Source organism: Urocampus carinirostris, chromosome 2, assembly GCF_059441175.1.
Source record: "Urocampus carinirostris isolate Australia breed hairy pipefish chromosome 2, RoL_Ucar_1.0, whole genome shotgun sequence".
NCBI lineage: Eukaryota > Metazoa > Chordata > Actinopteri > Syngnathiformes > Syngnathidae > Urocampus > Urocampus carinirostris.
Genome location: NC_142350.1, coordinates 19,959,664 through 19,984,998, shown reverse-complemented (window position 1 = coordinate 19,984,998; position 25,335 = coordinate 19,959,664). Strand labels below are relative to the sequence as shown.

The 25,335-nt window shown below is 38.7% G+C and overlaps 2 protein-coding genes across 2 annotated transcripts; one reads left to right on the top strand and one right to left on the bottom strand.

The window, feature by feature from the left end:
- The first annotated feature begins 161 nt into the window (after positions 1–161).
- Positions 162–12,699, top strand: ptpn2b (protein tyrosine phosphatase non-receptor type 2b). The gene is made up of 10 exons (XM_088329313.1): positions 162–430; positions 1,384–1,474; positions 2,527–2,627; positions 4,529–4,627; positions 7,349–7,486; positions 7,550–7,759; positions 8,569–8,730; positions 8,800–8,963; positions 10,092–10,166; positions 12,240–12,699. Exons 1-10 carry the CDS (start codon positions 374–376, stop codon positions 12,259–12,261), a joined length of 1,119 nt encoding a protein of 372 aa, XP_088185439.1. The 5' UTR covers positions 162–373; the 3' UTR covers positions 12,262–12,699.
- Positions 12,700–13,792: 1,093 nt separating this feature from the next.
- Positions 13,793–24,485, bottom strand: psmg2 (proteasome (prosome, macropain) assembly chaperone 2). Its single transcript, XM_088329314.1, has 7 exons — positions 24,302–24,485; positions 21,973–22,144; positions 21,837–21,895; positions 18,009–18,127; positions 15,738–15,917; positions 15,552–15,672; positions 13,793–13,911 (listed from the first exon to the last, which is right to left on the bottom strand). Exons 1-7 carry the CDS (start codon positions 24,356–24,358, stop codon positions 13,834–13,836), a joined length of 786 nt encoding a protein of 261 aa, XP_088185440.1. The 5' UTR covers positions 24,359–24,485; the 3' UTR covers positions 13,793–13,833.
- Between the last annotated feature and the right edge of the window lie 850 nt (positions 24,486–25,335).

Here is a 25,335-nt window from a genome sequence, read left to right as displayed (position 1 = left end):
CTTGCCCTCATGTTGGTTCCAGATCAGGGGATGATGTAATAATAGTCTGAAAAATAGTCTGTGTAATAACCTGTTCAGCCCTTTGAGACTCTTTGTGATTAAGGGCGTCACAAATAAAAACGACCTGACTTGACTTGACAGGCGAAGAGGACCCCGCGTATGCGCGTGCGCAGATCATAGAACGTCATCTGCTGAGAAGTGACGTCGACGATCAGCTAAAGAAAGCTTACCACACAGGGAAGTCCTAATTCCTTCTTTCAAATACAAACGAGGTTTCTTTTAATTCTTTTAAAAACATTTCCGGGGTCGGTTGACGACATGAGTAGTCGATATAATCCTGACATGTAATTAAGCCGGGATTTCTTTGGTGGAAATGGAGCGGGAGTTTGAGGACATTGAGTCGGAGGGCCGGTGGCACAAAATGTACATGGTAAGTCAAGTTAGCATGTTGCTAACGTTTACGAGTGAAAGAGTTTTCCCTTTTGAACTAAAGCGTGTTTTTTCCTCCAAAGGTCTTAATATAAACATTTCAGTGAAATAACGTCGTTTAGAATCCGATGTTGATTAAACAGAACAGGGTTCGTATGGGTGCTTGAAATCCTTGAAAAGGTTTACAGTTTAATGTTGTGTTTTTAAGGGTTGAAAAGTTCTTGAGGTTTAGGTGAAATGCTTGAAATTGTTGCCATTTTTCTCAACAAGTTTGATTAAAAATGATGACAGTGCTCCCTGGTGGCTTCCCTTTGCCATGTCATTGCTACCCACGTGATTAACAGCAGCTGGCATCAGTGTGTATAGCTATGCCCCATGACGTGTCATCACCCCTACGCGTCGCCCCCAAGAGGACAGGTGCATGTTACACCCAAATTATTATGGGCCGTGCAAAAAATGTGAGTTAGTATTTTCCAATGGAAAATTGTAAAGGTAAGAACTTCCTGCAACTGAAAATGTAAGTACCAATTTCTCCTATATGGGGAGAGATTTGTCTCGGAAAGTAAATATATTTGCGATTTGCTCTAGATCTAAAAATTAAATGTCTTGATAAATACACACACAACATTAAAAATGGCATGTGTAAATCACAGATACATTTGGCTTTGCAAAATACATGATTCACACGGAATTTCTTCTATTATTGAATGGTACTGGAGATAATAGAAAATTGGCTTTGAAAATCCTTAAAAAGCAAAAGCAAAGGACTAAATGGGAACGGAATTCTCTTACCTGTTTCTTCTTGAGAGCGCAAAATTCATTGATGTCTTCTCTCCTTTTTATCAACTGAAGTTGAAACTTTTCATGCTATAAACATTGTTTTCATTTTGACCATCACGGTCATTGTTTTTGACTTTTCTCACAAAAATCACAATTTTTCCTGTCATATTCCAGGAAATCCGCAGTCAGTCCCACGAGAGCTCCTACAAAGTGGCCAAGCATCCCGAAAACCGCAGCCGCAACAGATACCGAGATGTCAGCCCGTGTATGTCATAGCCAGGGGTGCTCGTGCTTTTTCAGCATGCAAGCTACTTACATTCAAAAAACATCTACCCACTACAAAAATGAGTATAAAACTATATAGCTGTTGTAGTTCCATTAATGGAAAATCATCAAATAAATACTCAAATACACACATTTGTACTTATCATTGGAAATCCAACATAGAATTATAGTTATTTGAATGACAATGATCATTTTTCATATCTAAGGTGTACTGATAACTTCAACATCATGCATTTTACGATAAATAACTGTACCTGCAAATGTATTTATAACATATCATTTGAACTCCTAATCATCAAATACTCATTATGTCTTAAGTAAAACTTTGATATTATAAAATACAAATCCATGTAATAAATAATATCTCCTGGAATCAAAATTAGTAAGCCTGATTTGATGTAATAGATATGACCTCTAGATGACACCAAATAGAAAGCACCGTCCCTCTTTGCATGTTAGAAGGAGTAAATTGGAGGCTAACTAAGCAACTCCCTAGCATTAGATAGATCGATAGATACTTTATTTATCCCCGTAGACTTCCAGCAGTATCCTTGTGATGAAAATGAAATCATAATACAAAAAAAAGAAATAGAATGTGTCATAATAGTCTGTTATAATTGTTTGCAATAGTCTTTGATCTGTGCAGCCCATTGAGACTGTTGTTATTAAGGGCTATACAATAAGCATGACTTGACTGACTTGAATACATAAATACCCAATATAACATGTTGATATAGAGTATTTACATAGTGCTGCATAAAATACCGCTCAGTAACTCGAATGTGCATCACAAATAGTCAGATGCCAGACTGGCTGCCCTTTATGTCAATCAGGTAACGTATTTAAGACTCTGTAAACTATCCATTTAACAGTGAGGATATGATAGGCTGTTTATTGTATTAATCCTATGTGTTGTATTAACACTGTCATCAACTGGCAGATAATGATCGACGTATTGGGGACCCCTTTTTGTTAAAACAATAAAAATAAAAAATAAACCAACATTAACTTGCTTTCTCTGCCCCCTCACAGTCGACCACAGTCGGGTGAAGCTGAGGAACGCAGACAATGACTACATCAACGCCAGCCTTGTGGTGATGGAGGATGCACAGAGACGCTACATATTGACTCAGGTGATTTGGGAGCGCTTTCTGATGGAAATGGAAGACTACTAATTAACAATGGAGAGCCGTGCATTTCACACATAAGCCTTTAGTATTGCTATGACTAAATCAATCCAACTCTCAATAACTATTTTACTTTTCTGCCTCTACAGCTGCGACACACAAAATAAAGCATCAATATTAACCCCTTAACATCCCAATGGCCTGCCAGCGGGCCGTCAGACGTTTGATAAACAAAAACGTGAATTCACGATGTCACCAGTCACTGAAATATGTCATGCCACATATTATTGGATGGCTTTAACTCTTGGATTCAAGATATGATTTCAAAATGTACTCATCACAGAGACATTACGATCAGTCTGAAACAAGATTCCCAAAAACTATAAAGCCAGCATAGCTCACCTATTACTTCCCCTGTTGTCAGCTCATTAAATGATTCTCTGCAAATATGGACTTGTTACATCCAGGACCGTCCTGCGAATCCAACCTTGTAAAATATTTACTCCAAAACACGGATTATCCTGACATTTATTAAAAGAAAAAAAAATCAGCTTAAAAGCATTTCTCCATCGTTGGATGTTACTTGTTGCAATCTGTCTGTTTCACCACATAGTTGCCGTTAACAAATAAAAAGACTCGTACAATTATTTCCAATATGGCCATTAGCCTCTGACCTTTCTATTGACACCACTCCCGGCCAATTGCAGGCTTTTTTTCACGGTCCACAGCCCACATGAGCCTATAAGGGCCTGTAGCAAGTAGTAACAGATTCAAATCATGATTGACGCATTGTTTAGCCAACGAAAATCTGTAAAGAACGATACGCAGATATACACTGTATTCATATACACCAAAAAAACATGCCACTTGTGGTTGTTTACATATTATTACGCGCTGGTGTCCATAACCATTGATTGACTTATAGAAAGAGAAGGAAGACATTGAAAACCCTTTCAAAAAGTCTAAAAAGTTGGCCTAAGTAAACAACAGTTGCAAAGGTTTTAGTGCTGTAAACTGGTTGTCTACAAATGGCCACTTTTGGAAATGCCTAAACCTACTCTTAAAAAATATGTGAAATACAATGATTAGTTTTTCAGGTTGTGATCAAATCTGACAAGATACAAGGTAAGGCTTCAAGGTATTGTCTCAGTTGTTTTCCAGGCAAGATGCCCGTGCTACACTCATCTGCAGGCATTTGATTGCGAGAATAAAAAACTATTTCTGTGTGTTTCAACTCAGATTACTCGATGTTGGTAGCACTTGAAGTGATCATTTCAATTTGGGACAAAACTTCAGAGTGTTACCTTTCAAAAAAGACAAAAACTGTCCATAGTCTACAAACTGTTCAATAACATGATTGACATTACTTTGGGTATGTCTTGGAATGGGATTTCCGGCAAATTTTACAGTAACATTGAGGTTAACCTAAAATATTGAAATACCATTCAGGAATATAGTCACATTTTACTCACCAAAAATCATTTTTATTTGTGCAAAAATCATTCCATCCTCATTTTTTCACTTTGTAGTTGTCAGGTGGTAATGTAAATCTGTGTTTCTCTCAGCAATAAGAGAAAGAAGCTCCACATAGTTCCCTTTGTTTTTGGATCCAGCACTTTCGTCCTGTCCCCGAAATGAAAACCCTGGGTTTAGGCAACAGCTTTAAAACACAAATTTCATGCTACAGTGCCTGCAGAACTGATTGTGAAGGCCACCGGATAGATTTTTGACCCTGGAAACAAGTAGAGGCTGAAATGTGCTTGCTTAAATATGATAACACATATCTGGAACAGAGGCAAACAGGGGAGAAGCAATAATAGGGAGCTAACCGACAATTTGGAATTATTTAATAAGTATTCCACAACAAAATCTAATCACAGTGCATGATTCATTGTGTTTGTCCACAGGGTCCCCTCAGGAATACATGTGGCCACTTCTGGCTTATGATCTGGGAGCAGAAAACCAAAGCCATTGTCATGCTAAATCGGGTGATTGAGAAAGGATCCGTAAGTGTCACATTTTCATTGAGTGGACCCAGATTACATACATCGTCATAATAAAGTATTTACAGTGGCCTGCAAAACTATTTGGCCCCCTAAAACTTTGTGACCTTTTGCCACATTTCAGACTTCAAACATCAAGATATAAAACTGTAATTTCTTGTGAAGCATCAACAATAAGTGGGACACAATCATGAAGTGGAACACACTTTATTGGATATTTTAAACTTTTTTAACAAATAAAAAACGAAAGAGTGGGTGTGCAAAATTATTCAGCGCCTTTACTTTCAGTGCAGCAAACTCCGTCCAGAAGTTCAGTGAGGATCTCTGAAGGATTCAATGTTGATCTAAATGACTAACGATGATAAATGGAATTCACCTGTGTGTAATCAAGTCTCTGTATAAATGCACCTGCTCTGTGATAGTCTAAGAGGTCTGTTTAAAGCGCAGAGAGCATCATGAAGAACGAGGAACACACCAGGCAGGTCCGAGATACCGGTCTGGAGAAGTTTAAAGCTGGATTTGGATACAAAAAAGATTTCCCAAGCTTTAAACATCCCAAGGAGCACTGTGCAAGCAATAACATTGAAATGGAAGGAATATCTATAATATCGATCTTGCAAATCTACCAAGATCGGGCTGTCCCCCTAAACTTTCAGCTCACACAAGGAGAAAACTGATCAGAGATGCAGCCAAGAGGCCCAAGATCACTTTGGATGAACTGCAGAGGTCTACAGCTCAGGTGGGAGAATCTGTCCATAGGACAACAATTAGTCGTATACTGCACAAATCTGGCCTTTATGGAAAAGTGGACAGAAGGAAGCCATTTCTTAAAAGATATCCATAAAATGTGTCGTTTAAAGTGTGCCACAAGCCACCTCGGAGACACACTAAACATGTGGAAGAAGGTGATCTGGTCAGATGAGACCGAAATAGAACTTTTTGGCAACAATGCGAGACGTTATGTTTGGCGTAAAAGCAGCACAGCTCATCACCCTCAACACACCATCCCCACAGTTAAACATGGTGGTGGCAGCATCATGGTTTGGGCCTGCTTTTCTTCAGCAGGGACAGGGAAGATGGTTAAAATTTATGGGAATATGGATGGAGCCAAATACAGGACCATTCTGGAAGAAAACCTGATGGAGTCCGCAAAAGACCTGATACTGTTAGAATGGCCCAGTCAAAGTCCAGACACCAATCCAATCGAGAATCTGTGGAAAGAACTGAAAACTGCTGTTCACTAACGCTTTCCATCCGACCTTACTAAGCTCGAGCTGTTTTGCAAGGAAGAATGGGCAAAAATATCAGTTTCTCGATGTATAGAACTGATACACACCCCAAGCGACTTGCAGCTGTAATCGCAGCAAAAGGTGGTGCTACAAAGTATTAACTCAATGGGGCTGAATACATTTGCACACCCACTTTTTCGTTTATTTGTTAACAAAGTTTAAAATATCCAATAAAGTGTGTTGCACTTCATGATTGTGTCTCACTTATTGTTGATGCTTCATAAGAAATTAGTTTCATATCTTGATGTTTGAAGACTGAAATGTGGCAAAAGGTCACAAAGTTCAAGGGGGCCAAATACATACCTGCCAAGTACTCCGGTTTTGCCGTAATGAGTACGGTTTTCTTTAACCCACTACGGTGTTACGGTTGGGTCACATAAACTACGGTTTTCCCTTTTAAAAAAATAAAATCGTAAAAACATTCCACCGCAAGATGGAGACAAAGTACCATTTCAAACAACAGCTTTATCAGCACCGCAAGTCGTCTGGCAGTGCTGATATATCACTGCGCGAGGTTTATTTTTAGCTCAATTGTAGCACCATAATTGGCAGCGGGAATAGAGGTCATGGAGTCTACCGGAGAAGTGCAGAAAATTGTGAAACCGAAACGAAAATTACAGTGCTTTCGTGAAGAATATTCCAAAGCTTTCCCTGGAGTAATTATCACATCGAGAAAAGGTGAAAATTACGCCAACTGCACACGGTGTAGACAAGACTTTTCTGTGGGTCATGGAGGTATTAGCGATGTTAAAGACCAAGTGGAAACGAAAAAACACAAATCAAATGCAAATGACAGTAAGTCCAGCGGCAAAATCTTCACTTTTTTTGTCACCCCAACCGATTCTTTGGACGTCATAAATGCTGAAGTGTTATCTACTGAAGCGATCATTGAACATGGTGTTCCAATCGGTATGGCTGACCACATGGGACCGCTATTCAGGAGAATGTTTCCTGATTCTAAGATCGCTAAAAATATACTTGTGGGAGAACGAAACTGCCCTTCAGCGAATAAAAATTTAGTTTGTTTATTGCTTAAATATGTGCTGAAGTCAGTTAAGTGAAATGGAGAATTTCTAAGATGAACAACACCACCCCCCCTGACCTGACCTGACCCCTAGCGACTAGGCTTTCTCACTTTCAAAAGTTGGCAGGTATGCAAATAGTTTTGCAAGCCACTGTACCTACTTTCTGAATTCTGTTTTTGTTTTGCATTTTTCTCACTCGCAAAGGTTTCGGATCTTCAAACCAATTTTAATATCACACAGAGATAACTCGAGGCAATACAAAAGGCAGTTTTGAAAGGTTGATTCAATTTATTAAGGACAAAAAATCTCTAACAACTTCCTGTGGTTTACGGAATAATGAATTCTCACGGCACTGTATATGCATCCTCAATGTCAGGACATGATCTTATCGCTTTTTTTTTTCCTGTCAGGAAAAGTGCGCACAGTATTGGCCCGTGGTCAAAGAGCGCGAGATGGCGTTCAAGGACACGCGCTTCACGGTCACGCTACTGTCTGAAGACATCAAGTCTTACTACACCACTAGAGTGCTGGAGCTGCAGAACACGAATGTAAATGTTCAAATATATCTTTGAGATCTTAACACTTAAATGAGTCTGAATCTTTCACAACAGACAGGGGAGAAGCGGGAGATCCACCACTTTCACTACACAACATGGCCAGACTTTGGCGTGCCTGAGTCGCCGGCATCTTTCCTCAATTTTTTGCTCAAAGTGCGCGAATCGGGTGCGCTTGGTACCGACCACGGCCCCGCCGTGGTGCACTGCAGTGCTGGCATCGGCCGCTCTGGGACTTTCTCGCTGGTGGACACATGTCTCGTGCTGGTGAGAGCTATTATTAGCAAGGAAATAAGATAAGACAATGGTACCACTCAACACGAGGGTTTTATTTGGGGGGAAAAAACGTGCTCCCATAATACACTTCAAACACAACGCGGCACCTGTTTACTCACAGCAAGACAGACTATGCAGAATACCGTGACAATTTTAACAATCTACGATGACGTCGTCTGCTACTAGTGACCCAGACGATCCAGATTACTGCCGAAATGGGCAAGGCGAGATCGGTCTAACAAGAAATAAGTTATTTTTTAGTTTCCCGCACAAAAATTATTTTACAGCATGCGCAATTCGAATTGATGAAAAACACTTATAAAATTCAAGGAAAACATATACGTTGACAGATTTCTGTCACTCCTCTCCTAAGACGAGATTGGGCCAACAAAACATTTTTTATTTTCCTGTACAAAAATTGTTAAATGGCATTTACAATTTAAAATGATCAAAACAATGTAAAAAAGGCATGACAAAAGTCATTACTCGAGCTATCGTCAACACCTGTTAAGCTGACTGAATCCATTCCAAGTGCTCATCATATTATATAACTACATTACATATTATTATTACTGTATTTTTCCAAGTTTAATTACTTTTTGAATATTTCTTAGTGATCAGGAAGATGTGTTTTATAGCTATTTAGGCTTCACTTGAATGCTTTTGTGAGGATGAGAATGGACCCATTAGTTTGAACCTATTTTATAGAGGTAAAATCCGGGAACAAATTCATCTCATATGAAGAGGTACTACTGTGATATGAAACGATACAACACTATAGAAAGGTATATATTCAACAGATGGACAGAGGGAAAGAGGTGTCCCCTGTAGACATCCGTGGGATCCTTTTGGACATGCGGAAGTACAGAATGGGTCTCATCCAGACGCCCGACCAGCTGCGCTTTTCTTTCATGGCTGTCCTTGAGGGAGCCAAGTGCCTCATGGGAGACTCATCCGCGCAGGTAAACACTTGTACATCATACAGTCGGAACAACAAAACACTGTAGTGGCACTTACCTCTTGTCCGACAGACTCGGTGGCGGGAGTTATCGCGGGAAGACCAGGAGCCTGCTGCAAACTCGCCGGAAAGATGCAATGGGGGCCAGAAAAAAGGACCCCCCGGCGAGGACACGGACTGCAGATTTGAGGGCGAGAGACCGAGCGAGTCCCCCGAGCAAGATGGCGGCACCACGCAGTCAGTTTTTCTAAACATCTAAGTTGACGTATAGTGGTACCTCTATATACGAGCTTAATTTGGTCCAGGAACGTGCTCGCAACTTGAATTGCTCGTGTAACGAGTGAATTTTCCCAATGTGAAACAATTAGAAATTCATTGGCCGGTTTCAACCTCCCAAAAGGATCAAAGTTAACCCTCAAAAGCTAAAAAACACTTCCTACTGATACTTAAAACTTATTTAAACTTAATACAGATTGTTCTCGATTGTTCTCAGCTCAGGGATGCTGCTGGAAATGTGAATTTCCCTTCGGGGATGAACAAAGTATCTATCTATCTATCTATCTATCTATCTACAGTAAAGAGATAAATAAAACGACACTAACAAAATCAAATCCGAGTTAAGGGTTAGGGTTACAGCACAATGTTTTATATTTTTTTTTGCCTGTTTCAGTTGTCACTTTTGATGTTTTAGCTGGATTTGCAACGCTATTTCATTCTACGGGTCTTTTGGGGGGGAAAAAAAGGACAAAAAAAAATCTTATCCAAGGATTTGTATCTGCCGCCCCTTCACGCACAACCATTTTATTTTCAACGGAAGCAGCAACTTTCTCCCACTTAGCCAGCCTCTCCCTGTTCTCCTTTGTAGACGCCAGCTTCTCTGGTTCGTCCTCTTCGCAGTTTTTTGCAACAGGAATTTAACCGCCCTTTGGAAATTTTTGCTGCGCTGCGTACGTTCTTCCGTGGCTTTGATCTGCACTCGCTGCTTCTGGATCGTACTACTTGGCTTGGTCACTCACACAAACACCGTGCTGCTGTTTTTCTATTACTTCTTGCTTTGTTTTAATCGTCATCATTCTCTATTTTTTCTCAGAAACCTTACCGTTTCCCTCTACGGAACTCGTAGCTAAGATCACAAAAAGGAGATGGTATAAAAAGCGATTCGATCAAAATGAACTTTAGCGGTCTCTAGAGGTAGCCTCTAGGACTGATCATAAACTGGATTTTCCTTCGTAAAGCGGGCAAAAAACTTCATATTGTGAATCTTGTGTATAGAGGTACCCGTAAAGATAGGTACGACTGTATATAGCCATCATCTGCAGTGAAATGTCATACTACACATCTCTAATTTTGTTTTATTATGGACAGCAAACGACGCAGGGGTGAGAGTTTCTCTGTAACCCAAAGCCAAAAGACAGAGGTGGCCGACAGGAAGCGGAAGAGGTGAAGACACTGAACAGAAAACATGATTTTTCTTTATTGTCCATTTTAAAACCTATGGACTAGTGCACTCTTTGTCCCCACGAGTAAGACATTTCGTCACGCTAATAGAATTTTCTTTTAATGAACTAGTTGTTTGTGTGTGCTAGACTGCAGGCTAAAGAAGCAATCAACAGAGCAGGAAAAAAAATAACTACACTGCCTTGCAAAAGTATTAAGCCCGCAAGAACCTTTTTGACATATTGCCATATTCCAGGCTTCAAACCCATAGAAAAAAAACCTCAAAATATTTCATAAGAATCAAAAATATGTGAGACAGATTTGTGAAAAGAACCCAAATTTATTAAACATTATATATTGTGCCAAAATTTAACAAAGATGAAAAGTAGGCGGCACAAAAATTTTGCTCCCTTTTGAGTTAATACTTTGTATGAGCTTCTTTTGCTGTACAAGTCTTTAGGTATGTCTCTAGAAGTTTTGCACATCTTGAAACGGAAACATTTGCCCATTATCCCTCAAAAACAGTTCAAGTTCCTTAAGGTTTGATGGTGCTTGTTTATGCTCTGCATTTTTCAGGTCTTGGTATAATTGAGGTCTGGACCTTCGCTGGGCCATTTTAACACCCTAATATTCTTATTTTTAAACCATTCCCTTGTAGATTTTGCTTTATGTTTAGGGTCATTGTCTTGTTGGTGAACCTGTGCCCCATTCTCAGGTCTGTTGTAGACTTTCTGCCACAATCACCCTGTATTTTGTTCCATCAACTCCAACCATCTTCCCAGTCCCTGCTGGAAAAAAAAAACAACCTCGGAGCATGATGCTGCCACCACCATGTCTGACAGTGCGGATGGTGTTTTCAGGGTGATGTGCAGTGTTACTCCTATGCCAAAAGTTCAATTTTGGTCTCATCTGACTAGAGAAACCCGTTTCACTTGTTATATGTGTCTCCCATGTGGCAAGAATGCCAAACGGGCCTTTTTTATGGTACTCTTTCAGAGCGGGCTTTCTTCTTGCCTCTCCTATAAAGGGCAGATTTATGCAGAGTACGACTAATAGTTGTCCTATACACAGATTGTCCCACCTCCCCTGTGTATGACTGCAGGTCACCCGATGTGATCATGGGCCTTTCGGTTGCTTCTCTGATTAGCTTTCCCCTTCTTTGGGTCGAAAGTTTGGAGGGACAGTCAGGTCTTGGTAGGTTTGCAGTGGTTTTATGCTCCCCTCATTTTAATATGATTGCTCGCACAGTGCTCTGGGAGATTCGTAAATGTTGCAAAATCATCTTGTATCCCAATTCCTACTTTGAACTTTTCTATGACTTCATCCCAGTGCTGCCTGGTGTGCTCTTTGGTCTTTTAGTCAATACTTTTGCGAGGCAATGTTGTAAAGAAAAGTGCACATGTACCTACAACTCGATGAAACGCATAATCCTCAAAGAGATTTCCATACTCATGAACTTAATCGTGATGGCACACACACGCGACCTTCTCTCAATCTTCTATTCTCTCTTGGAACAGTTTGGGCTGCATTTGCTGCCCGTGACCCAGCGCTGACAGTTTTACGGTTAACAAATGAGCTCCTGATCTCGTATGTAACCTGCGCTCGTTGTGCCTTTTTTTCCTTCCGCTCTGCTGTGCTTTTTTTTTTTTTTTTTTTTTTGCTGAATTGATAGGCAACAGTTTGGAATTATTTTGAATGTGTGTGTGCTAGGGATGCACGATATTGGGAAACAACCTGAAAAAGTATTTGCTCTCTTCCTGATATGTGTGTTTTTCAAAATGTATTTTGTATTGCCTTAGGTTGTCTTCTCTTTGATATTAAGATTGGGTTGCCGATCTGGGGGGGAAATTACTTTTTCGCTTTTCACATAGGCCTACATTTTTTGTGCCTTACAAAATGGAATCAACATAAGAAAAATGCATTTTGTATTTCCTTGGGTTGTCTCAGTGTAATATTAAAATTGGGTTGTGAGTGATAAATACACAGATCAAGAAGGGGGGAAAATACTTTTTTCAGGGCAGTGTATTAACTTCATTCATTCATTCGATTTCCTTTTATGCTTTTGTCTCATTATAGAGCAAAGACCATGGACTCCTGACTGGTCAGAGGAGAACACAACAAACCGGCAGGGAAAAACCGGCAACCTCGCTGTACTTTTGTTCCTCTTAATTGCCAAACTGTTTACACGCACACTCAAACAAAAAAGACCAAAACACACCAGCATTTCTTAAAATGGTTTGGTTTAGCGCATCTTTTGTCATACCCACGTTTATACCGACTGAAATAAGAGCTATGCATTGACTATTTCTAAATATTTAGTTTCATATTTTTGGGGAAGATTTTTCTTTGGATGAAAATGTTTTATTTTTTATATTTAAAAAAAATACTTGAAGTTGGGCAAAGTCAATCTCATGTACATATTTTTCCTATAAAACTTTCCTATATTAAAAATACATGAACACATTTGAACCATTTTGGTGAAAAGTACGTTTTCATTTTTCCTGGTTATACTTTAATTAAAATGGAATTTTCAGACTGTTTGGACCTCTTTTTTTTAAAAGCAATCATTACCCCTGCGAATTCCACAATTTAAAGTATAGGACCGGGTGGACGTAGATAGCAATCTATCAGTGGATCGCAGGGGTAATACTGGTAGATCATCATTGTATTGTATGCAAGTTATCCTGTCATCAGGCAGTCAAATGCAGCATTTCAGCATAGACATGTTGCTTCGCAGCAGTAGCAAGTTTGAGAACTTCAAATGTTGTCGATGTAAGGTGTAATTTATTACAATCATTTGTTTTTCATTGTTTTGCTTACGATGTAATGAGTATTTAATAATTAGGAGTCCAAATGAAATGTAATTTACATGTTGTTTGTTTGTTTGGATCCCTTAACCACTCGGATCATAGGTGCACCATTTCCTGTGGTGTGTCTTGGGCTAGTACAGCCTGGTGGTGCCCATCCCTATCCAGGCCAACAAATGTATCAACCCGGTCCTGAACTGGGGACTTTTTAATAAATATCGTATTATGTTTGAGTTTATCAATATGCCTTACAAATAAATTTAAAAAAAACATGATTTAAATTACTTTTAAGATTATGTTGGAATTTTGATTACTAACCACAAATGTAAGTAATTTGCTTGGTTTGAGTACAGGGTATCGAATCGTTTCCGATTAATCAAAATGCACTAAAGCAGTACAGTGATACTTATTTCTTTCAAGAGCACTATTTGACAAAGGCAATTTAAAAAAAAATCGACTTGAGTTGAGTCATGCCGTTTATTATTATAATCGATATTTTTATTTTGAATAAACGTATTTGATTTAATTAAGCGTGCATCGATAAATATCGTGAGCATTCAATTCCACTAATTCGGACGCTTTTTTTGGAACGCTAGACTATTTTCCGTGGTGGGTAAATCATTTCGACTTGGTCATTTTGCAAGTAGCTGAAAAAGTGTAAGCTCAGGAAAACATTTTCAGGGGGCGTTGAGCGTTTTCGTGTCAAGAGTCGGGTTACGGACATGTCGGGGGGTGGGACTGCTGGGAAGAACCGGCGTGGCGTAGAGCCAAGCACTTTCAGTTAGTCAGGAGTGAATTAAGTCAAGCAAGAGGAACAATAACTCGTGACGCTTGATGCATTTGTATTGAAATCTAAAGGTTACTTAGAAGATGGCGGGAGGGATGCCGCTCCCAAACAGCAGATTCCAGGAGGTTGGGATCTTCCATCTGGCCTCTTTGTCCTTTAAATTGGGAATGACAAAAGTGTGTTTTTAAACATCTAGTACAAGTAACACCAAATGTTGAAAGAGCCATATTGGGCCAAAAAAAGCCACAGCTCAACTATTACCGTAAAATTTGGAGCCCTCATATGCAATGATGCGGCTTATTGATTCATTTTTTCCAACAGCCGCCCGAGCAGGTAAGAGCGAGACAGGTGGAATATATGTAAGGAAGACGTTTAATGTAACTTCGCGCTTTGAGCATGATTGAAACTAGTATGAAGAAAACCCTCATCCTGGAAGAGGTGGCATTTAAGAGGGCAGCGCTAACAACCATTATGGGAATCATTTTACGTGAAGTAATGTGGCAAAACAAATGGATTGCAAGAGGCAACGTCCAAGGAAGCAGAAATCTTTAAGGCGGATTCCTATTTTAATGTCTGCATTATTGTGTGTATTTGAATTAATATTTTACTCAGTTGGAGTCTACAGATTGTCCACGATGTAACAAAGCCATTTTCACGGACATTCAAAGAAGTTGAAGACGGCCAGGGGACTTTATGGTGAGTTACCTCGGCTTTATAGTTTTTGGGTATCTTGTTTCAGACTGATCTTAGTTTGAGCTTTCCAATGATATGTTGAATGCCAAATTTCAGTGAGTGGTGACATCGCACAGACACGTATTTGTCTGTGTTTAGGGGTTAAGGTACCATATATTATTAAAACTCTGTGTACCGTCGTTCTTTGTAAATATCTCATGTTTCAATGTGGGCACGTAGTCAGGCGCAGCTTATGTACGTACAAAATGTAATTTCCTTTAAAAATGTACTGGGTTCGGCTTATCATCAGGTATAGTCTGAACTTTACAGTACTTAGATGCACCTTGTGTTTTTAGTGAATTTTGGTTTCGTATAGATGCATGCTAATGAAACTCATTTGTGTTAGTGCTTTACTGCAATTTTTATATAATTCCATAGTTTGTATTTGAGGCTTGTGTGTAAAAACGTGTTGAGATGTCTATATTACCTGTCAACTTATACGTTTAATAGTATGTTGCCTGTAATAGTCTTGAAATTGATTGCATTAAGGGCTATGCAGTACATATAAACATGACTTGATATACAACACATTATATGTACATAGTCCTTTTGTTTATACATACACTTTGTTTTAGATTATTTTATAAACACTAAACCGGGGTTTCAAAGAAGGTTTCATTTGCATTTTATGTTAAAGGTGGGGTGCGAAATCTGACGTTCCCCTAAAAAGTTGAAAGTGAAATATTTTCTCTATTAATTCTGTGTTAATGCCCAATTGAGTTCAAAGAGCCCTTATGCTTTATTTATCATTGCGCCTATCTGCTTTTATCAGGCCTGTTCGGGGCAAAACAAATCCCCAAAACGATAAAAAAGATGAGTTTATTGGAGCGCCTCTAATAAATGCACGCATATAATGTGCTACTCTGCCGCCATCGGCTGGTTTAAAGTCATGATTGCAGCCTTGCAGACAATAAAGACAATCTTGAATGATTCTTTTAATTGTTTGCGGTTACAAACATATGTTGTTTTTTTGGTCCAATATCGCTCAATTAACATTTTGGATCGGCAAACCCCTGATTTGGGACTTAAATGATGTTTGATCACGGCAGTAGTTGTACTTACTGGGTTGTCCACTAGGTGAAGCCAGTCGTCCAAATGACTGACTAGCGCCAATGCATCAGGCACGTTGTCGCCCTCTGAGCAGAAGACTAGCAGCACAGCCAGTGGCACATCCTCTGCACAACTTCACAGTGCCCCATTCTTAATACACACATTTCTGCAGAAAACTATTTCTCATGCATGTCCTACCTGTCTGTGTAAAGGCCTTTAGTAATGCCTCCGCCGGGGACATAGAGTTTTAGCTCTTCTGTGCCGCCGTCTAAACTGGGGCAAATGGGCACTCTTTCCATCTCCTGCCAGCCCAGCTCCTTGAAGGCATCACCGCAACTCAGCAGCAGACTTGGTGTGATCAGGTACCTTAACGGAGAGCTGAAACATACACATTCATGCATTATTCTTAAAATTATGGTAGAACTCATATTAACTTTCATTCAATGCCAGACGTTATCAATTTAATGGGAGGAGCGAGTGCCAGTCATTTTTTCCATTTTGACTCATTTTTGAAGGCACATATATTCACTTACCCATATATTCACTTTTCTCACAATCTGCTTCACTACCTACTCGCCACATGGGGTCGCCTACACACTTCAATCGCTGGATACAGGAAGCAACACTGGGATGTAGCGGCTCCCTTGACGTGTGGACTTAGATCTGATCTAAGCCACTTCCGCAATTTAATGGTGATTGTTTTTGTTTTGATATTTACCAACAAATCCTTTGTAATATTTTTAAAGCACATTCACATTCATCTTTTTCGGCCAATTGCAGGCTTTGTTTCGCCCCTTTAGCCTATGCGAGCCTGTAAATGATAAAAAGGATCCGCCCCCTTTACCTCCGAACAACTTTAGCCAATAGTCCAATAGTGATCGATTCAAATGATGATTGACACATTGGCTGGGAAATGAAACGCTGGCATATGTATCCCAGCATACACCGCGGACCACATCACCTACGAGGAAAAATCTAGTCGGCGGCTGCTTGCCTTTGTTGCGAGACCTTGCGACTTAATATTGATCCATATAAGGCGCACTGAATTATAAGGCGCATGGTCAGCTTTTGAAAAAAAATAAAGGCTTTTAGGTGCGCCTTATAGTGCAGAAACTACGGTAGGTATATCTATATATATATATATATATATATATATATATATATATTCAGATTCAGATTCAGATCTACTTTATTGTCATTCTAGTACACGTGTATACAGAACGAAATGTCGATGCATCTGACCCCCACAGTTTCCTTGAATGTACAGATATAAATAATGTTGTATTGTATTTTGGCTACGTATAGTATTTTACCATAGTTCCGATAGTGCAAGAAGAGTAGCTAACCAGATGCGCAAAATGGGCAGTCAGGTTAACAAGTCAGGTACACAGTAACATTAACACTGTAACAATAACGCTGTAATTACAATAGTGCAGAGAGCAATGTGCAAGGAGTGGCAAGCTATAAAAAAAACTGCCAGTAGTGCAAAAGTCAGATTAGCAGCCGTTTAGATTTAAGTTAACTATATGTTAGATTGACCATTTAACAGTCTAATGGCCAGGGGGACTAGACTATTGCGGAGCCTGGTGGTCCTGCACCGCACACTGCAGTACCTCTTCCCAGAGGCTAGCAGAGTGAACAGTCCATGATGGGGGTGAGAGGGGTCCCCGGTAATGTTTTTAGCATGGGATAGGCAGTGCTTCTGGCCAATGTCCTGAATGGAGGGAAGTGTAGTCCCGATTATTTTCTCTGCTGTCCTCGTTACCCTCCTAACACTACCCCAGTCGGTAGCGCTGCAGCCTCCACACCACACAGAGATACAGCTGGTCAGGATACTCTCTATGGTGCCCCTGTAGAATGTAATGAGGGAGGGTGGGGGCAGGTGGGCTCTCCTCATCCTCCGCAGGAAGTACAGGCGCTGCTGTGCCCTCTTAACCAGTGATGCAGTGTTTACGGACCAGGTGAGTTTGTTTGTAATGTGCACCCCTAGGAACTTGATACTGCTGACAACCTCCACAGCCTTGTTGATGCAAAGTATATATATATATATATATATATATATTATATATATATATATATATATATATATATATATATATAATATACACACACACACACACACGTCTGTTTTTTGGATGTCCACCCGAGAAAAGGGGGAAAGAGTTAATGAAGACCATCTTTCACAGGCAGTCAGGTAGGTTACCCTAGATGTAAAAAATCCTATAAATACATAACAACATATAATATTTCATAAAAGACTATTTTTGAAGGTGCGCCTTACAATCCAGTGCATTTTATAGCCCAAAAAATGTTGTGATTTGTGCAGCATAATCATTCACATTTTCTCAAAAGCGTGTGAATGAGGAAGGGCATCCTGGTTGTAAACGTACCTTTCGCTGACAATATATTAATAAAGTCAATTCTCATTCTGATTCAAGTTAAGCATGAAGATGAGTAATTGGACGCTACCCTTGCAGTTGCTGGTCATCTCTATGGTAGGCGTGGCTGCTGGAGAGAACCAGTGTTCGGGAAAAACCGCAAGCCTTGATCCAGGACAGTAGGAGCTGACGGAATCTCCTGGATCGGCTCTGCAAAGTGTGATGAAAAACAGTCAAATTGTCATGGATATATAATACAGGGTTCTTACAGACCTTTCAAATGCATTTTAGAATCAAATGTATGACCAAGTTGACAAAAAAAAAAATACAATTGAAACAAACTAACCAAAGGAACACACCACATGAATTAGAGGTTATTTTAAACAAATGTTTATGTATTTATTTTAAATCACATTTTGGTCCAGTTGATAACTTCTGAAAAACTCTCCAAAGTTTAAGACATTAAAAAAGATCAATTAAAAGGATGTTTACAGTACATCATGGATCCACAGTCAAAACTGAAAAATACCTACTAATGCCAAAGAACTCTTCTGCTACGTTCATGAAGCATTTTTATCATGATGCATGAAAAATTATCTTTTAACTCAATATTTTTAGTTCAAAAAAATATAAATCGTATTAATGTGTTAGCGTTTTTAAGACTTCTGAAAAAGGGATTTAAGGCATTTTAATGCCACTAAGGTCTCATTTTTAGAATAATGATCTCAATGCCTTTTAAGACTTTTCAAGGGACCCGAGAACCCTGTTACATACAGTATGTCACAAAAGTGAGTACACACTTTACATTTGTGCAACAACACTGAAGAAACGTCGCTTTGACACAATAAATGGTAGTCTGTGTAAAGCTTATACAGTATAGCAGAGACCATTTTTTCCCCCTCAAAAAACTCAAAATGTAGCCATTAGTAGCTAAACCCCTGGTAACTAAAGCGAATACACCCTTAAGTAAAAGTTACTGAAGTTCATTATTTTGTGTTGCCACCATGGTTTAATCCTTCTGGCCATGGATTTCACCAGAGCCTCACAAATTACCACTGGAATGCTCTACTACTTCTCCATGACAACATGACTAAGCTGGGGTATAATCAAGATCTTCAAAGATTTAGATCAGGAGACATGCTCGGCCAGTCGATCCCCTTTACACTTAGCCCCTTTAGAGAAGCCTTTGTCATCTTAGAAGTGTATTTGGGGTCATTGTCAGGCTAGAACATTATCCTGCAACCCAGCGTCTGGAGGGAGGGGATCATTCTCTACTCCAGTATTTCACAGTGCATGCTTGAGTTCGTGTTTTCTTCAATGAAATTCAACTTCTAATCTCCAGTTGCACTTATGCAGCCCCAAACCATGACATTCCCAACTCAATGCTTGACTTTAGGCACGACACAAACATGTTTGTACTCCTCAACTGGTTGCCGCCACACATGCTTCACACCATCCGGGTCAAATGAATAAATATTTGTCTCATCAGACAAAGGGATATCTTTCCAGTAAGCCATGGCCTTTGTTGGTCTTTCTTGTGGACAACCTTCAGAAGAAGCTTAATTCTTGGGCAACAGCCATAAAGACCAATTTGATGAAGTCTGCAGCAATTGTCCGATTACTTATAGGCTGACCGCCAACCCCACATCTTCAGCAATCCGCACAGCACTCATGCACCTATTTTTCTGAGATAGCTTTCGGTTGTGACGCTGTGCACGTTTATTCAGCTAGTTTGGATGTCCGATACGAGCCCTGTTGTGACTGCATCCAGATTTTTTACAACACTGGAAGATCTTGGCCACTCTTCTCAACTTTAGGGTGTTGACAATCTTTGTTTAGCCTTAGCCAGGCTTACATAGTGCCACAATTCTTTTTTAGGCTCCCCAGATTGCTCCTTGCCATTGTGTGCCATTTTGGGACTTTCTGTGACCAGTATGACAGAGTGTGAGAGCTGTTTTACAAATTGAACACACCTCCACATACCCAATTCACACCTGTGACCTAATAAGAGTAACAAGATACATGGTATTTTGGAGGAAAAATGAGGAGTGGTTTGTTCGGATAATTAGGGGTGTATTGTCTTTGGGGTGTACTAACTTTTGTTGCCAGGGGTTTAGCTATTGATGGCTATATTTTGAGTTTTTTGGAGTGAAAAATACATTTACACAGCTATATATGAGCTTTACACAGACTTATTTTCATTGTGTCAAAGCAATGCTTCTTTAGTGTTGTTCTATTAAACATTTTAACAAACAGGAACAACAACAACAAAAAAAACTCATCTCAATCAATGGGGCAAATGTAAGCAAACAATTTACTTTTTATCTGTAAAATTATTTTCTACATGCCTGGAGAAAACCTAAGAAAACCTCTAATACAGTACCCAGAAATGGATAGGGAAATCTTTAAGAGGTCAGATGCCCCAGAGACAAAATTGATATTGAGTGTCTCAGCTAAGTGTTCGTTTGAAAACTCTCAAGATTGCACAAGCCAGGAAATACGAAGGGTACACTGTTTCCACATGTTGGTGTGATAACCATTCTCTTGTATTTCTTTTACTCTGTGGCCTTTTAAGGGGTTAGCTTCTGTCCGTGTTTATAGAATCATTTGTAAATAGATAGTACATTTTCAGAGTAAAGCGCTACTTTTCAGCGTTAGTTATCGGGGGTGTGGTGGGGGGTTTATCTGAGTTACATTTTACATTTTAAATGAAGTACCTAGTAACTAACTAATCACTGTCTTTCAGTAACGTGCCCAACATAATGTTTTCACCACTCTCTAACATTTGTCTCTGGTACCGTGAATAAAAATAGTGCTATGATGTGATAATATCTAAGGCGCGTTACACACACAAGCAAATGCTCCTGCCCAAGGCAACTTTACTGATGCGCCACCTAAGACGCCCGAATTACTCTGGAAAATCTCACAATTCCCTTCTACCCACTTCAAAATATTTTTTCCCCTGGGACTTAAAAACAGTGAACTTCTCCTAAAGGTAAGAGATTTCATGCCTGATATTTTTTTCAAATCACATCCTGGCTGTGATGTTATTACGAATGCGATACGCTTTGGTCACGATTCGATTTATATCACGATTCTCGAAAATTGCAATTCTACAAGTATTGCGATTCAATAAAAGTGATAATTGCGATTTTGTTTTCTTTCCAGAAATACTCAAACAATACTACTATGGAAATCATCAAAAATACTACAATACCGTTAAAATACAACTAGAGAAATACTATGACATAAATATTGCAAAAATACTACTAAAGTAACACTACAGACATACTACTAAAATTCTACATGAAAATACTACAAAAAATACTACAGGTGTTAAAAGCATTGTACTATGATAATACTACAGAAATACAACCAAAATACTACGATTTATTACAATAATACTACTGCAGAAATACAACAAAGTAAAACTACAGTAATACAACAAAATACTACAAAAATCCGACTGGGGAAATAATACAAAGCTATAGAAAAAATACAACTACAATAATACTTATAATATCAAATGTAGTGCTTAAAACGGGAACCTAATAAAGTTTTTTATTTAATTGTGAGTGTTTCAAAACCAATTTGATGAAACAAATCTATTCAGAAATAAATATAAAGAAGTATAATGTGTCAATTTAAAAAAAAAAACAAAAACGAGGAAATTGGGATAGGCCTCCAGGATGGGCCCCTTGGCCAATTTTTTCAACCCAATGCGGCCCCTGACTTGCCCACACTTGGTTTATGTTGACACACAAACACACTAGTTCAGTTTGCTTTCCGGCATTTTGACGTTTCACAAAATTGCCTTTTCTAAAAATCGATTCCGCGGAGAAACGTCCATTTTCAAAATCGCCGAAAAAGAGATTACGATATATATTTACATTCGTTTTTGTCCCACCCCTCGACGTACCTTGACCACCGGAGCCCTAATCTGGAGAACCGCAAGCTTGAGATCAGGCGCGGCGTAAACTATAGTTCGAAAGGGAGAGAAATCACATTTGTGAGCAATCCTCGGAAACAGATGACAGTTTTCTTCTTCTTCTCACCTTCAGCAGCTGTGTGCAGCTCCCCTGCGTCCTCCTTTCCTGTTGCGTAGGGATTATTCCCCGCCACGGGGATGAGGCAGTCTGTGTGCAGGTAGCCCACCCTTGGGAGGTTGAAGGTGGATATTAGCAGGTCCACCGCTAACTGCCCTACGTTGCCCACTGCCACGGCTGGCTAATGTCATACGAAGCAAATAAATGAAATAGTAAGTACATAAAGTCGTCAATCTGACTTCACGGCAGTGCCTTGCAAAAGCATTGCCCCCCGAGTTTCAAAGGGCTGTACTACAGACTATTATTACACCATCACCTGATCTAAAACCTACATGAGGGCAAGGGAAAACTCAAAACCTCAGCAGGAGGAAATTAAGAAACCTTGAGAAGGGAGCGCACATGAGGTAACCCCCTTTCCAGGATGACCAGACTGCAATGGATGTTGCATTAACAAACCATAAAATAAAAAACATGACATACAAAATAATTAAAATAAAATATATAAAAAAATAATAAAATAAAAGGATGACCAGGTTTCAACAGATGTTGCAATAACAAATATTACAAAGATACAGACGCTCCCCTACTTACGACCATTCGACTTACGAAAAATGGTACATGCAAACATTTTTTGGGGATGTCAAAAAATATCCAGACATTGCTGTAAGTTACATTTTGTATTGTGTGCACCTTTGTCTGAGTAGAGGACAGTACTGTAGTGCTTTCTGCCGCTACCGACGTGTGGCACTGTCACCGCCCCAGTTCGTGTGTAAACATTCTATACTGTATCTCCAGCGCGCTAAGAAATTTGAAATTTTTATTGTTAATATCTCGTGCATCCATTCAATATGGTTGGTGTAAAGTGTAAAGAAGAGGCAAGCCGTTTCTTTTGAAATGAAAGTGGAATAAGAAAGCTCGAGGCGGTTGAATCGCTGTTTTTTGGCCACTTTCTACCACGGAGGAAGAAGTAGCCTAACTAACTCTTTAGCCCTTCTTCTAAAAGTGAGTTAAACTTCACTTAATTTATCTTTATAAAGCATGTTATTTCAAACGTACTTATATAAACCTTAAACATACAAAAAATAGCACTGAAGCAGCTTACGAACAAATTCAACTTACAAACGATCGTCCGGACCCTATCTTGTTCGTAAGTAGGGCAGTGTTTGCATTGTCAACATGAAATATAGGCCTTTCATAAGCTATAAAATGTGTGTGTGTGTGTGTGTGTTTTAAGCCTAGATTGAAACAGTTCCACTGAGGTTGCAGATGTAGAGCTGTTATAAGCTATTTTCAACTATTTTAATAACTTAAATCGTACCAAAAGGAGTAATATTGTTTTTAGGGAAATGAAAAAAGTTTAGGAGTATTTGTGAATATCAGTTATATAAGGGAAATTGTTAACTGAAGGAATCAAAACATTCATTGTATGTACAGTATTCATATTCACCTAGAATAAAGGCAAAGTTTTATAATTGTAAAAGAAAAAAAGAAATATGATAAAAACTAAAACTCAAGGAAAAAAGAAAAAGAAGAAAATTTAGAGAAGAAAAAAAAGAAAAGAGAGAAAAAAATACAAAAAGTGAAAGTCAAAAAAGGGAAAATACAAATACAAAAAGAGAAAAACGAAAAGAAAAAAAAGAATGAAATTGCATTTGTTTCCCTCTTTAATTCCTTCTTTCCTCTTTTTCTCAATTTTCCTCTATGCTTTCTTTCCCCCTACTTTTCTTTTTTATTGACACTTTATTTGCATTACAGACTGTATTTTCTAAATATTGTGCAACAGTAAGGTATTTTAGTTTTGTACAGTAGTTGACTTTGTTATACATTCGTATTTTTGATACAAGTCCTGCTTTTGTTCTGAAACTGTTTCAATAGAAATGTTTCTAATAATGTTGTATTTGGTTAAAGATTGTAATGTAATCATTAAAGAAAAAATGAAACATTTTAAGTCCTAAAATCTGTGCTGTTTATCCAAATTATAAACTCACTCAAAGGGGGTTCAAGACAACCTGAGTAGCCCACGGGCTGGTTCTGTAAATATAACATGGGTCATTGTGATTTTCTAGGAAATTTACATCGCAATAACATAGTAACAGCATAATGTATCGAACTTGTAGCTCTTCGTTCTCATCTGTAAAGGCTACAAAAGGTTGGCGAACCCTGAAATAGAACTCAATTGTCTTTATTGTCATTGTTAACAACGTTGTTAAACATTGTATGCAACGAGATTAGACATGGCACTCGAGGATAAACATGTCATAAAGACTTTGAAGAGGAAAAAAAGATAAAAGACTAGCAGGATAATAGGCAGAACTATAAGTCTATGAGTGACACTTACCAGAACCAGTGTCAAATCCTTAAATACAGGAGCGGGGTTTTGCAAAGTAATAAACATGTTTGTTTAGGGCGGTTTTCAATTTGTTATTAAAAAGAATTAACAGTCGAATGTTTGTTTATACGGTTTCATTTCAGGCGCTGCAGGGTCCTACCAGCCCGGCTTTGCGCGAGTCATTCATTGAAGACCTAAAAAATGCCGGATGAAACGCGTGACTAAAATTAAAGTGAAAAGGTTTTTTAAGAGATTTTATGAAATATAATGTAAGTTTAAGGTTATATAAAGTGTTTTCTACTTTTTTATGATAAAAAATAATTTAAAAGAAACAAAACAGATTTTATTCTGAACAGGCAAATATTATTGAGCCACGGCTCACGAAAGACGTTACGTTTATAGACGTCACTGTGAAAACTGTGAAACTAGGAAGAACGAATAATTTTGTTAATTCAATTTAATTTAATTTAAATGTACAGTTTCGCTATACTGTTGCTGCAACTTGATTGGGAAGTTTGGAATCGAAATGTTTATGTGTTTGCAAGCATTGAAAAAAAAGAATCAGTGGGGGAAATAATGGTGATAAATATAAAACAAAAACAAACAAAAAAGGAATAATGATCCAGAAACATTTAAAAAAAAAATGGGGCACTGGTCAAAAATCTCTGGTGTGAAATCTGTAACATTATAGCTGATTAGATGGGTTCAAACTACTGTATCATGAAAGGATATTTTGCTTGGAATATATGACTCCGAAACAGAAGGCAGAGCTATGCCCTTGCACAATAGTATTGCCCTTTACACATTGGTTAACTGCAGTTAAAAGTGTCGATAAAAATGGTTCAAACCTCATATTGTTGGAACATGATATAATGAAATTGTGAATGTATTTAATTGCTGTTAAAATATATGGTATAACGAAATTGTGTGTTTAATTGATGTTAAAAATGTCGGAAAAAAATGTTAAAACGTCATATTGTCATTGCTGTTAAGATTGTCGAGAAAAATTCAAACCTCACATTGTTTATTTGCTGTTATTAGTG

Bases quoted from the DNA above. Each gene is read 5' to 3' on its own strand.
- ptpn2b (XM_088329313.1), top strand. From the start codon at position 374: ATGGAGCGGGAGTTTGAGGACATTGAGTCGGAGGGCCGGTGGCACAAA. The intron at 1,475-2,526 runs GTATGTCATAGC...GCCCCCTCACAG, and splicing joins ATACCGAGATGTCAGCCCGT to TCGACCACAGTCGGGTGAAG. The intron at 10,167-12,239 runs GTGAAGACACTG...GTCTCATTATAG, and splicing joins GCCGACAGGAAGCGGAAGAG to AGCAAAGACCATGGACTCCT.
- psmg2 (XM_088329314.1), bottom strand. From the start codon at position 24,358: ATGTTTATTACTTTGCAAAACCCCGCTCCTGTATTTAAGGATTTGACA. The intron at 22,145-24,301 runs GTAAGTGTCACT...GTATGACATTAG, and splicing joins AGGATTTGACACTGGTTCTG to CCAGCCGTGGCAGTGGGCAA. The intron at 18,128-21,836 runs GTACGTCGAGGG...CACACTTTGCAG, and splicing joins TTAGGGCTCCGGTGGTCAAG to AGCCGATCCAGGAGATTCCG.